Consider the following 12,990-nt stretch of genomic DNA (forward strand, 5'->3'; position numbering starts at 1 on the left):
CAGGTGTGTTTATAATAATAAACTTTGTGGTTTCGTTTTGTTTGAATAAATCAAATCAGTCGTATACATTAAAATAACTACCGAAATAAGTAAGTCACGATTTACTGCAATGTCAAATTAACCTTCAACAAACGTTAACGTAAAACTAGCGTTACGTTAGCTTGACGTCAAAATTTATTTGCTGATACATTCAATCCCATTTACCATAGTATTAAGTCGGTTTTTCAAGAGAATGTATTTACTGAAGAAAAAAAAACAATGACTGACTTTTTTGGCTTTACGGTGCATAAACACAATTAAGGTCATATGGCGCCGAAACAGGAAAGATGATTTTGGCTAAACTCGAGTGTAAAGAACTTAAAGAACACACAGGGCTCACTTCACCTGTTGGAGCTAAGAGATCCATAGACTCAAATAATGCGAACCCATTTAGTCGCCTCTTATGAACGGTGGATCCATGTCTGATGCCTCAACCCTTAAAGGCAACCCCTCAGCCACAAGTGTTCATGTAGAAGATTACTCGAATTTTATGCAACCGATTTCAATCTCAATGCTTTTGAACGTGTTTCCCCCTTTTAAGTATTTTTTTCTGGTGATTTATTCTCAAACATAACATAATTATTTGAGCGTATCGACAGTATGTAATGACGAATTATATAATAACTAGAGTTTGGAAACAGGAGGCTATCTGATTTGTATGAGGGAACATAGTCTTGTTCATCATAGTCTTGTTCATCATAGGCAAAAATAAAAACACGTTCCTTGTCACAATATAAAACCCTAGAAAAAAAGTGCTCAATGCACGAGACTTGAATTTGACTGTACTATCGTTATCCATTTCTCACCACCCCCCCCCCCCAAAAAAAAAATTAAAATAAAATAAGAATAATAAAATTAAAATAAAAAAATGAGCCAATCAACAAGCATTCTCTACTTTTATACTTGACAGACAGTGCGGTAACGGGAGAGCACGGGTAACTAATGCATGAACATGTATTTGCACTCCAGTTAACACACTGTGCATGTATATTTGTATTTGTATACGAATAATTCATGACACATTTTCATCACAAGGTAAAAAGCGGTTTAAATCGCAGTTACTTATTTGTACTCAAATGTAATGTTACGAAGAAGAGAACATTCGTCAACTTTGTATAATTTAATTGTAAATCATTGGTATACACACAACTTTAATATAGCTGTTGAAATAAAACTGGCATATTACGTAATTTAGCTTTTGACCCAACAATTATTCTTCGAACACATTTAAGCCGCGTCACGACAAAATCAACATAGTGGGTTTGCGACCAGCATGGATCCAGACCAGTCTGCGCCTCCGCGCAGTCTGATCAGGATCCATGCTGTTCGCTATCAGTTTCTCTACTTGTAATAGAATTGGTAAGCGAACAGCATGGATCCTGATCAGACTGCGTGGATGCGCAGGCTGGTCTGGATCCATGCTGGTCGCAAACGCACTATGTTGGTTTTGTCGTGACGCGGCTCACTTGAGTTTCGAACTCCTTTATCCTAATGGTGGTCACTGATGTTACACTTGAGATCAGAACAAACCAAAGTCAGTCGGCACGACCGTTTGCCATTTAGTTAGTACATTTTTGTTTAGATTTACCCTATGACAATGAATGGTTTTGTCCAGATTTTAAAGATGGACATGTTCATTTAAGATATAAGGTTGTGCGGCTTTGTATTGTCAAACTGGTGTAGTAATTAATGAATGTCTAGTGCGTTTAAGTTAGTCGTTTTGTTGGTGGTGATTTTTTTTATGTTTATTTTTTTTCTATATCGTAAATTCTTATTTCAGAAAACAAATTGCTTTACTTAAGCCCCCTTCTGTTTACAATTTCCGTTATTCTTTCTGATAGCGGGCAATATCTATCCTCTTTGATCTAATTTTAATATTTGTACATTCCTTTATACACAAGAAGCAATAACTATCGTTATATAACGTAGGGGATAGGCTGAGATCATCCCTTGACAAAATTTAATTAAAATATTAAAATAACTTTTAATCAAATGCATGACATAATAGGACGCTTTTTGTGGTTGTTTCATAAGGTGTTTACCGGATGTTATATTTATTATTAACTGTATCAAGTATTTTGTAAAGTAGCGAAGGAATTTGATGAGGAAGTTAAAGTTAAGTTAATTATTTAACAAATACGTGGGTATTTTAGTTAGTTTACTTTAATTTACTAATTTTAGTATTATTGTGTAGTCGCTGATGATATATTTTTTTAATATTAAGGCTTAAGGGAGAGTAATCTAAATGTATATTGACCTAAAGTCAACCCAATTTATCTCACCTTTAACCCAAACAAAGTGATATGTAATAAAAAGCGAAAAAACACATTTATTTTTCTTTTAGTTCTAACGATAGATATTCATGCCACCAGATGAGCCTTTTTTTCAAGAAAATCAACTAAGAAAATGTTCTAAGATTTAAAAAAAGTAATATCATTCTTTTAAATATTTAAAGTAATGATTTACATGTTACGTGAAATGAGTGACTTATTTTACAGTATTTATCAGCATATTTCTACTACGTGACTAACGCAGTAAAGACTTATTATGCATATATTGACTTACGTGGATTGGAAGTGCCGCTTGCGAATGTGTAAAGTACGTTCAATATTTTACTCTTTTTTTTCAAAATTGTCATGAAAGTTTGACTTAATCTGGAGATGTGCTGCTTAAGATCATAATACTACCTTTCCTATAGTTTATTATAGTTTATTATTATTATTATTATTATTATTATTATTATTATTATTATTATTATTATTATTATTATTAACATTAGAGTTGTTAAATCACACATAAAAAAGCAGAAGACTATCTTTATGCTAAACTGACAAAAGGCTTAAAATACTATACTGAGAATAAATAACTAAATGACGAAAGTTAACTTCCTTTGTTCATTTCTTCAATATGATTAAAACTTAATTTGTGCTATCCGAAAAGCACAACAGTGTTAAAATATATTACTCGTATTCGACTAAATAAATTTAAAAAAAATACAACAACACAGAAAAAAGTGATTGTCATAATTAATTAAAATTTAATAAATTCAAATAAATGTTTTACATTTTTGAACTGTTAAATACACAATATTCATAAACCATGGCAGATAATAACTCTTAAAAGGACAACTGTAAACGTTTCTTACAAATATATATACATAAATTATTAAACTGTTTCGTCAATAGATCTAAGTAAGAAATTTTATGTTTTGGGGCTTTTTGATCCCAGTGGAGTTTTTTTTAAATTCTATATAAGCAACAGACACAATGAGAAACTTTGAAATATGTAGACCATCTTTTGATAATTGCAGAACTAAAAGATACCTTTTGGTCGTTTATTTTCCAAATATTTAAACAACAACAGCAACACAGAATTGATTCCAGATTTTATTTGAATTAAGTACATTCTATATGTATACAAAAGAAGAAAAGGAGACAACACTCTCTGATTATAAAGGTGACCCAATAAGTATTAAAAAAAACTTTTCTTCCTTGGGGCCTTTATATCTAATTATTATTATAATTATACTTATATACAAAACAGATCAGTTAAAATAACAACACATCAATCTTTATCCTGGTGTATCTAACCGTCATCGGTGGTACGGAAAACAACAACAACAAATCTTCCATTAAAAGAAAGTCATTTTAAAGAGTTCTGAATATATGAAAGCCAAAGAAACAATCTATTGAAATTAATATACATAATAAACTTTTCAGTGAAATATCAAATAAGAAAAAAAATCGTCATTAACTTTATTTAATTAATGATACTTGACTTATAACTAATCACGTGACTTTGTATGAACCAATAGAATTTTTTCAAAGAGACAATTGCAAATCACAGTGTTAAACTTGTAATCAACCAATTGTTATGAACAATACAAGATTGATATGAGCCGCGTCATGACAAAACCACCATAATGGGTTTGCAACCAGCATGGATCCAAACCAGCCTGCGCAGTCTGATCAGAATCGATGCTGTTTGCTATCAGTTTCTCTATTTGTTATAGAGTATTTAAGCGAACAGCATGGATCCTGATCAGACTGCGCGGATGCGCAGGCTGGTCTGGATCAATGCTGGTCGCAAACCCATTATGTTGGCTTTGTCATGGCGCGGCTCAATCGACTGATATGAACAATACAAGATTGATATATTTATAGATGTATGTAAAATTGCATTAAATGACCTGTCACGTTAAAGAAGAGAAAACCCCAAAACTGTATCATATATTTAGTCAATATCACTAATTTCATATCATCACTAATTTCTTGAGAAAGACGTCTTTAAATGTGAATGGCATATCACGGTCATGTGACTTCTATGTGAGAATAATACTTGTAAGTTAAAATATGTAACATTAGTCCATACTTCGTGAATAACAAGATAGGATTATGAATATAAAAAAGAATATTTGTTAAGCATTTGTTTAACTTATCTCGATGCTTGTACATTTCAATCTAGTTATAATTCGTGTAAAAAATACTTCAAATATTTAACAACATTGCATTGAATTTTGATATTGTAACTAGAGTACATACATATAACAATCACATATACAACAAGATATGTTTATTTACATATGAAAAAAATATGCACAGTTAACGCCCTATATCAGTCATGACAACAAAAGAAGATATTTTGAACAACATTCAAACAGTGAATTGGTCTGTAATAATTATGTTGATAGTATTCAGTTTCATACGTGAAATCAAAAAAGAATTTCATATAGATGTTGGTAAATGTTTGAGACATAATCCGATATGACATATAATTGAGCCGCGCCATGACAAAACCAATATAATGGGTTTTCGACCAGCATGGACCCAGACCAGTCTACTCACCCGCGCAGTCTGATCAGGACCCATGCTGTTCGATTACAAACCCTATAACAAGTACAGAAACGGATAGCGAACAGCATGGATCCTGATCAGACTGCGCGGATGCGCAGGCTGGTCTGGATCCATGCTGGTCGCAAACCCATTATGTTGGTTTTGTCGTGACGCGGCTCAAATATAAAGCAGATAAAAAAGTGTTCTAAAACAAAATAGTATTATTCATCATATAGATGTTCATAATAAATCATTTTAGAACTCTACCAACATTTGTTTTTCCAGTCATATTTCATAAGAATATCAAAATGATATATTTCTACTGTTTTTTATCAATATTTGAAATACTTATGAAAAGATATGTGCATCATATCATACCAATCCACTTTAACACTAACATATCATTATAACATAAAATAACAGGTTATATATCTAATGATGGATTACCTCCCTTCCAACATCACTGTTAAAATCAAATGATATTTACAACAACTATTTTTACAACTAGTATATGCCAAACTGTATACGATATTCATTCAAAAAAATCTTACATTACTCAGCTTGTTGATAAGAATTTCTCCTATCTGTATCTTCATTCAACCTTTTTATATGTTTCTCTCAATACATATACACATATATGGCTTATAAATAGCTTATACATGTCCCTGTTCGAACTTCGGTTTAAGTATAACAAAAATTCGGCTAAATGCCGGACAAAATTTCAACATTTTGGTGAACTTAAAGGAATTTTCATTTTCATTTTAAAGTACAGTATGTTGTTATGTTTTGCCGTCGTATACCTCGGCTTAATTGTTTAAGTCATGTTTATGTACGTATACAATCTCATAAACATATCTATTCAAAATAACTTATGTGATTCCAAACAGGAACATCTTTGTGCTTGCTTTTCATACAACTATATTGTGAGTTATCTTAGAAAAAAGAAATCTAATCATATCTAAAAGTTAATAATTATGATCCATTGTCAGCTACGACACGTCAATGATCTTATTTTACTTTTTGAAGAAGTCAGTTCCTTATCAGCCAAATGAGCTTGCTTCAACGAGAAAAGCCCCAAAGCGCGATCTCACTTCCCCGCTCAAAAAGCGGTCATGTCTTGAGTTAATCGTTTCTGCTGGCACCTGTATATAAATTTGGTCATTTTCACTTAGTGTAAATAGTCCTGATATCTCTAAGGTATCTATAGGATAGTTCGCGTCTTCCGATGTGTGAGCGGCCATACCGTAATCTTGTCCCCTGAAAAAAAAGACAATTTAACTCACTAGTGTGAAGCAGTACCTTTAGACGCTTGCAGAAATCATATTCACAAAGCAGAAAAAAATCTCATTTTTTCACCGATTCATCCTTGATCGTATATAAATCGGCATGAAGAGATGAATTAGACTTCTTAAATTGCATTTCGGCGGGTGAAAGGGGGGGATTTTAGCGTCTTATCCGGTATATACCGGAAGACGGTATTTAGCGTGATGCAACAACATTTTGTTTTAGTGTCACTCAAAAAAAAAAGATGATGCAAATGCATTAAATATGAGTACTTAGTGGCGTTCAACCTCAATGTAACGTGTAGGTAGCAAAATGATGCCGCAAGAAATCAAAGCACAGAAGGCGCTGAATTTGTTTGGGTCTCAGAATGTCAGAAAGGTGAAGGTTGTGAGATTATAAACCAATTTGTTTGTTAAGTGTCACCAATGCTGTTTTATAACTATAGTGAATTGGCTATAAGACTTATTGCAACACTGATATTCAATTCAATGTTTATTTGGCTTAAACAATTAAACAATAAAAAAGCCCACATGATAAGCCTTTACTGGGATTTGAACTCCAGATCTCTCGCTTCCAAAGCGAGAGTGTAAACCCCTCGACCACGGGGAGTTATAAGATAACTGCCTGAAGAATACCATATTATTCTAAATTAGAGTTTGTAACCCTCATTAATTTCGATATATTTTGTGTGTTTAACACTGAAGTAAATAATCATGTGGCTGAATATTAGCATGTATATCTATAAGAATAACACAATATAAGAAATCTTCGACCAATCGGGAACTATTTTTTCGTTACGAAAATTAATGCGCCTGTCATTTGACAATCTTTACGCAGTGATCTCCCCTTAATTTTTCGGCGTCGATGTACATATGAAGGGAAGTAACCGCTTCGAGGAGTTTGGACTACTTTCGGCATTTGCAAATAAGAACATCAGGCTCTGAAATTTCGCTACCATTATTTGTTTGGTCTGACGACCCAAACAAATAAAAACGCAAGACTAAGACTTTTACGTTCAATCGAATTCGGTATAAGGAGATAAAATGTTCTTTTTGGTCTAAGAAATCAGATTCTACGAAAGAATATTTGTAACTTTCTAGACGTAATGAGTAATTATATAAACTTGTTTGTCAATATTTTCAAATATTTCATGTATACTTTTCATCTTGTGTAACCCAGGAGAAATCAAGATCTTCGGGTCCACCTATTCCTTCTTTCTTTAAAACGATTCCCATTGGAGGCTGGTCACTGGAGCTAAAACAATAAGAAACAAAACATACTGAGCGATAAATTGAGAAGTAAAAACAATTATATACATGACATTACCCTTATAGGTGTCCGAGCAAGCCAATCGCACAATCTCGCTCATTTCCGCCAAACTTCGGATATGCTATTATCCGAATGTTCCGATTGCCAGCAAACGTTTGTTTAAGGCAAATTTAATGATTTATGACATTGTAACTGATATTGACTGCAAGCTATCCTGTGGTCATCTTGATCATTCAAGAATTGTAAGGTGTCACGATTAATACGGTCAAATTGAAACTGATTTCATAAAACACAGTCGCTCCTTTAAAACTGGACATTTAAAGATTAATTGTGTCCAAACATATTAAATGATATTTCAATTGTCGATTAGCGTTTTCATAATTGATCATCTTCTGTTTTATGAAATGAGCCGTGTCACGACAAAACCAACATAATGGGTTTGCGACAAGCATGGATCCAGACCAGCCTGCGCATCCGCGCAGTCTGATCAGGATCCATGCTGTTCGCTATCAGTTTCTCTACTTGTTATAGAGTATGTAAGCGAACAGCATGGATCCTAATCAGACTGCGCGGATGCGCAGGCTGGTCTGGATCCATGTTGGTCGCAAACCCATTATGTTGGTTTTGTCATGACACGGCTCATATATAGATGATCAGCATCTACATAGAGAATGCTCAAAAACTGTTAATTCAAACCTCATAAAAGGTATGTTTGTCGTTACTATAAAAGGAAAACATTTATTCGTTCCTGAGGCATACTGTTCCGTTTAATTAGGAAGAAATAGGATCGAAAGACTAATTAATTACATTACCTTAGTCGTGATCTACCATTAGCGGTCACTTTTGCAAACACATAGTACACGCCAGTACGGTGAATTCTGACTTTTTTGAAGGATCCGTCGGCGTGGTTACTGTCTGATTGAGAGAAATCGTCAGCATCATCAAAGCGTCTGTATGCAGGACGTTTCCAAATAAAAATTCCACTCTCTGAGGGTAAAATGTAGTATTTAATAAATTGCGTCTACTTTTGCTATGGTATTAAAAGTTATAACATCACAATGAAGTTAAAAATGGCTTAAGTATATAAGATCAGTTAGCATGAATAGAACGCAACGGCCACTGTGGTGTAGTGGTTAGCATACTGGGTCGGTAATCCAGAGACCCGTGTAAAAAAACTTATGCTGGTATCAGTATTTGACATAATAAAAATAAGTTTTAAGCATGGGAAATTTCGTAGCAACATCCATTTGTTGTTGCATGTTTGTGTATTTTCCATTGAATACTACAGGGTCTTTCAAACAGAATTGAAAGACCCTGATTACTAAAACACTCTTTGCTGAATGTTATTAATGACATCAGTGACTTAAAGATAGATTAATGTTCAAATTTGATATTGGGCAAAAAAAAACAAAAAAAAAAAAAACAATACCTGACAATTACTATACAGTCTCTTTTAAAATGTAAAATCTTTTGAATACACATAGAGACAATATATGAGCCGCGTCACGATAAAACCATCATAATGGGTTTGCGACCAGCATGGATCCAGACCAGTCTGATCAGGATCTATGGTGTTTGCTATCAGTTTCTCTACTTGTTAAAGGGTTTGTACGCGAACAGCATGGATCTTGATCAGACTGCGCGGATGCGCAAGCTGGTCTGGATTCTTGCTGGTCGCAAACCCATTATGTTGGTTTTGTCATGACACGGCTCATATAAATTTTTAAACTTTACGCACTACAGGTAGTGTTATTTAAAAAGGGCAGCATTTTAAGAATAGACCAACCTATTTCAGAATGCAATTTCCCAAACACTGTTTATACATTCACTTATTTAAATTTGACATACTAAGGAATAATTTTCTAGATTAAATATATTTCTGCAAAGATGTCTTTAATTCGTTTGGTGAATATCAAGAACATCAACAATATTGTTGTTATTTAAAAAGTAACCTCACAATACTTATGAATTTTTGTAATAGTCAGGGTCGGCAATAAAAGAATTGTAGTAAAATAAGTTAATCTACCTGTTGCCCGTCCTCGTCTGCCCTGGCCTTTGAGATAAAAATGAGGAGTGTGCTGGGAAACTGTAATGAAATTAGGTACATATTGAGTTGGAAATAATAAAATGAATCAATCACTCAATTACAATCATCCTCGGATACCCACAGCCGAGCTATTTACATTTATCATTTTTTACATGTGATGCTACATGTTGATAAACCGTGGTATCCGACTATGAACTACAATTTAACTTATTATAAAATTTTTAGTGTAGCGTAAATTATGACTAACATAAGAATAATCTAGCCCCGTGTTCACAAAGATTTCAGGATCAGGATCAAAATTTGATATTCAAATATTCTCCTTTGTGTATCATCGTAGATTAAATAGTTAATATTAACTTGATAAAACTGAACTTGAAAAAACATATTCATGAAATTTTAAATATTTTTTCAAATATGGGCATTTTACAGTTGATCCAAATATTTATCTTGATCCTAAAATTGATCCTTATTTTGGTTCGATAATTTTTAAAATCAGGATCTTTTTATTTTGATACTGACTTTTTCTTAGTGAACACAGGACCTGAATATTTATTCTTGTTATTGTCCAACAATATTGACCTGGCACTTCATTAATTTCCGTAAAGGTCAGTCAGGTGATAAACAGTGGTACTAGTATCTAACGAATATATCGTTATCTTTGTTAACTTCACACGTCAATGAGTTATGGTGTATTGGTATAGATGCCTGACTACTGATCTGAAGTTCCCTGGTTCGATACCTTACCAACACCACGTTATGAGGACATGCATTTTTTTTTATTTCATTTTGAAATTTACTTGCAAGAATTAATTTGAAATCATTTTACTACATCTGGTTTTTAGGATACCTTTTAAGTACTGGTTTTTTTAATACAATTTTATTTTTTATTCCTTACATTATCTTTGATTAATAAAAGGACAGCACGTTCATAATACAAATTAAAATGCTACACAGATAGAATACACAACCAAAAATCAAAACGTTTTGCACGAGTTAAGAGAGAAATGACAAGTTTGAAATAAGAAAAGAAAAAATATAAAAGTTGCTGAACCAGGATTCGAACCTACGAATGTACGTCTATATTATTGAAGTGAAAGCCCTTAACGACTGTGCTAAAATAGGAACTCTGGAACAGGACCGCATATTGCGGCGCATAAATCCGAATCCGTACCAGCTTTACATATTGTTTGTCCGACCGTTGAATATCTTTTTATATTATACGAGCGGATGGTCTTTAATTATCTTATCTTTATTTAATATAATCTGCTAATTTAAAAATCAGTCAAGTTTACGGTATATTGAAAAAAACCGTAAAATTTGACCAGTTTTAAAAGTTACAGATTGGGTTCAAGTGATGATATATTGTTTGAGGCCATATCCTCGGATAATACTTAAAGATATTTAGCTGTAGCAGAAACGTTCTTAAAAACCGTTACACGATCGAAAAATATGCGCCGCAATCTGCGGTCCCGTTCTCGAGTTCCTATGTGTTCTAAGAGGGATTTGTAATTTAGACCATTTAACAACTGGTTATATACATTCATATCGATTTACAAATAGAAAGTAACGTTTACGGAATTTACCGAATATGGGGTCAAATGCAAGAGTGCCAGGTTAATGTTGTTGGACAATACCGCAGTACTGAATATGACATTTTTGTATAAACAAAATAAATATACGTGTTCATAAAATCTAAGGGAGTTAAATACCTAAAACTATCAATGATATAATATTACAATTTATCTCCCTTTAAACAGTGCTCTTGTTTAAGAAGTACTTTAAGACATACAATATTATAATAACGCTTTGTCGTTATATTTCAAAGAATATTGACTTCCTTTTCATAATATTAGTACCACCGTTCGACCTCCATAAAATGATATCCGGGGTTAGTATTTTATCTTTTGCATGTGTCTGTTTGTTTCATTGCTGTTTGGTGGTGGTGTGTGTGTTTTTTTGGTTGTTTGTTTGTTTGTTGTTTTTGTTGTTGTTTCTTTGTTGGGGTGTGTGTTTTTTTTTTCTTTTGATATTTTCAAACAATTTTGTTTTCTATTTATTTAAGCGTCACTGAAATAATGTAAGAGACATGATATTTAAGTCAAATTCAAGTTTTGGACACATGGTTGAAGAATCAGCCACATTTTTTTTACAGTCGTGTGTAGCTGACCCGATACAATCAGGAGATTAAGATTTAGAGATGTAGATTACGAATGGTCACTTTTACAAAAATTCTAGTTAAAAGCATGGCAGTTCATGAAATTTTAAGAAATGACCCTATGTGGACTTAAGAATTTGACTGAACATCAAAAAAGCTCACAACTTGGCCAAGGTAATATCAGCGGACTTAAACAACCATACAATAAACGAGTTCGTCTTGATAAAAAAAACTGCCCCCTACCATGACTTCATGAGCTTATGCATAATGAATGTTGCTTTCCCTTGCTGTTCTTAATTCTCAAAAAAAAAAATAATAAACTAACAAAAAACTAAAAAAAACTCCAAAAAAAACCTCAAAAAAACCTGCCCATATATAGCAACTATCGTAAGGCCAAGCTCCAAGCTCTTAAAAGTATAAATTAGCCTTTTTATATATGTGGCGCACGAGTAAACTATGTCTATTTTGAAACTTTATTTAAGGTAAAAGCTGCACTGGTTGCGAATGAATTAATTAATTAATTTATTTATTTATTTATATTTTTTGGCTTAGATAAATGGAAATATATTTTTATCACTGACTTAGAAACTATGTATTTTATATCTTTAATGTTTAAAGGTTTATCACAACTGTGCCATTTCCTCCCGGTGCACACATGAAAATATCAGAAGTGTCGTAAGTTTGCAAAATTTCGAATCATGACTAACTTTAAAGTCTGCATTTCTTTTATTTTAGGCTTAAGGAAAAAGCTTATAATATTTTGTCCTCATTTGTTTTAATTGTGTTTTGAGACATGTTTAAAAAAAGCACACAATGTCTTCATATAGGTTTTCATACAGTCAATATTTTTTACCATATACACTGGCAAAGCGACGAAATTGATGGCAACAGTTGAAATTATTATTAATACATGACCCATTTTATTTAAAGGCCCACGAAGCTTCAGAAAAGCGGTTTATTTTTATTTTTTAAAACCTTTCTTATTTTTTGGGTTTCCCGGTATAGTTTCTCTTAAATGTACTGTAGTCTTGTTGACCATTTACCGGAGCCATCGTTTGCTTCTGTTGCATTTATTAGTCATATTCAACGTTACTTTGTTCGGAAAATAAGTATCTGCTAGGCTGCTAACTTCACAAATTTCGAAGTGTCAAAAAAAACACAAAAAAACAAAGTTCAATATTTAAAAAAAAAATAAAGTACGCGATACTGAAATAAGACGTGGAATGGACTTAGTATGTGCTACCGATTCATTTCCGACGGTTTTCATGTTTGTACTATCCTGCTAGGCTGCTAACTTCACAAATTTCGAAGCGTCAGAATGAAAAAACTATGTTAAGATAAAGTTCAACAGAAGCATAATTTGT

At 32.8% G+C, this 12,990-nt stretch overlaps 1 protein-coding gene across 5 annotated transcripts in view; it reads right to left on the reverse strand.

The window, feature by feature from the left end:
* Nucleotides 1-3,407: 3,407 nt before the first annotated feature.
* The window catches only part of LOC132725922 (uncharacterized), a 37,106-nt gene continuing 27,523 nt past the window's right edge, over nucleotides 3,408-12,990 (reverse strand). For all 5 annotated transcript variants that reach the window (XM_060711128.1, XM_060711125.1, XM_060711127.1 and 2 more), the window contains 4 exons: nucleotides 9,451-9,510; nucleotides 8,237-8,411; nucleotides 7,314-7,409; nucleotides 3,408-6,128 (listed from right to left, as the gene is read on the reverse strand). In XM_060711128.1, the coding sequence (XP_060567111.1) occupies nucleotides 5,912-6,128; nucleotides 7,314-7,409; nucleotides 8,237-8,411; nucleotides 9,451-9,510 (548 nt within the window). In that variant the 3' untranslated portion in view covers nucleotides 3,408-5,911. The remainder of the gene's footprint in view (nucleotides 6,129-7,313; nucleotides 7,410-8,236; nucleotides 8,412-9,450; nucleotides 9,511-12,990) is intronic.

Source organism: Ruditapes philippinarum, unplaced genomic scaffold (assembly GCF_026571515.1).
Source record: "Ruditapes philippinarum isolate M1 unplaced genomic scaffold, ASM2657151v2 ctg27_1_1_1_1, whole genome shotgun sequence".
In the NCBI taxonomy this organism is placed as follows: Eukaryota; Metazoa; Mollusca; class Bivalvia; order Venerida; family Veneridae; genus Ruditapes; species Ruditapes philippinarum.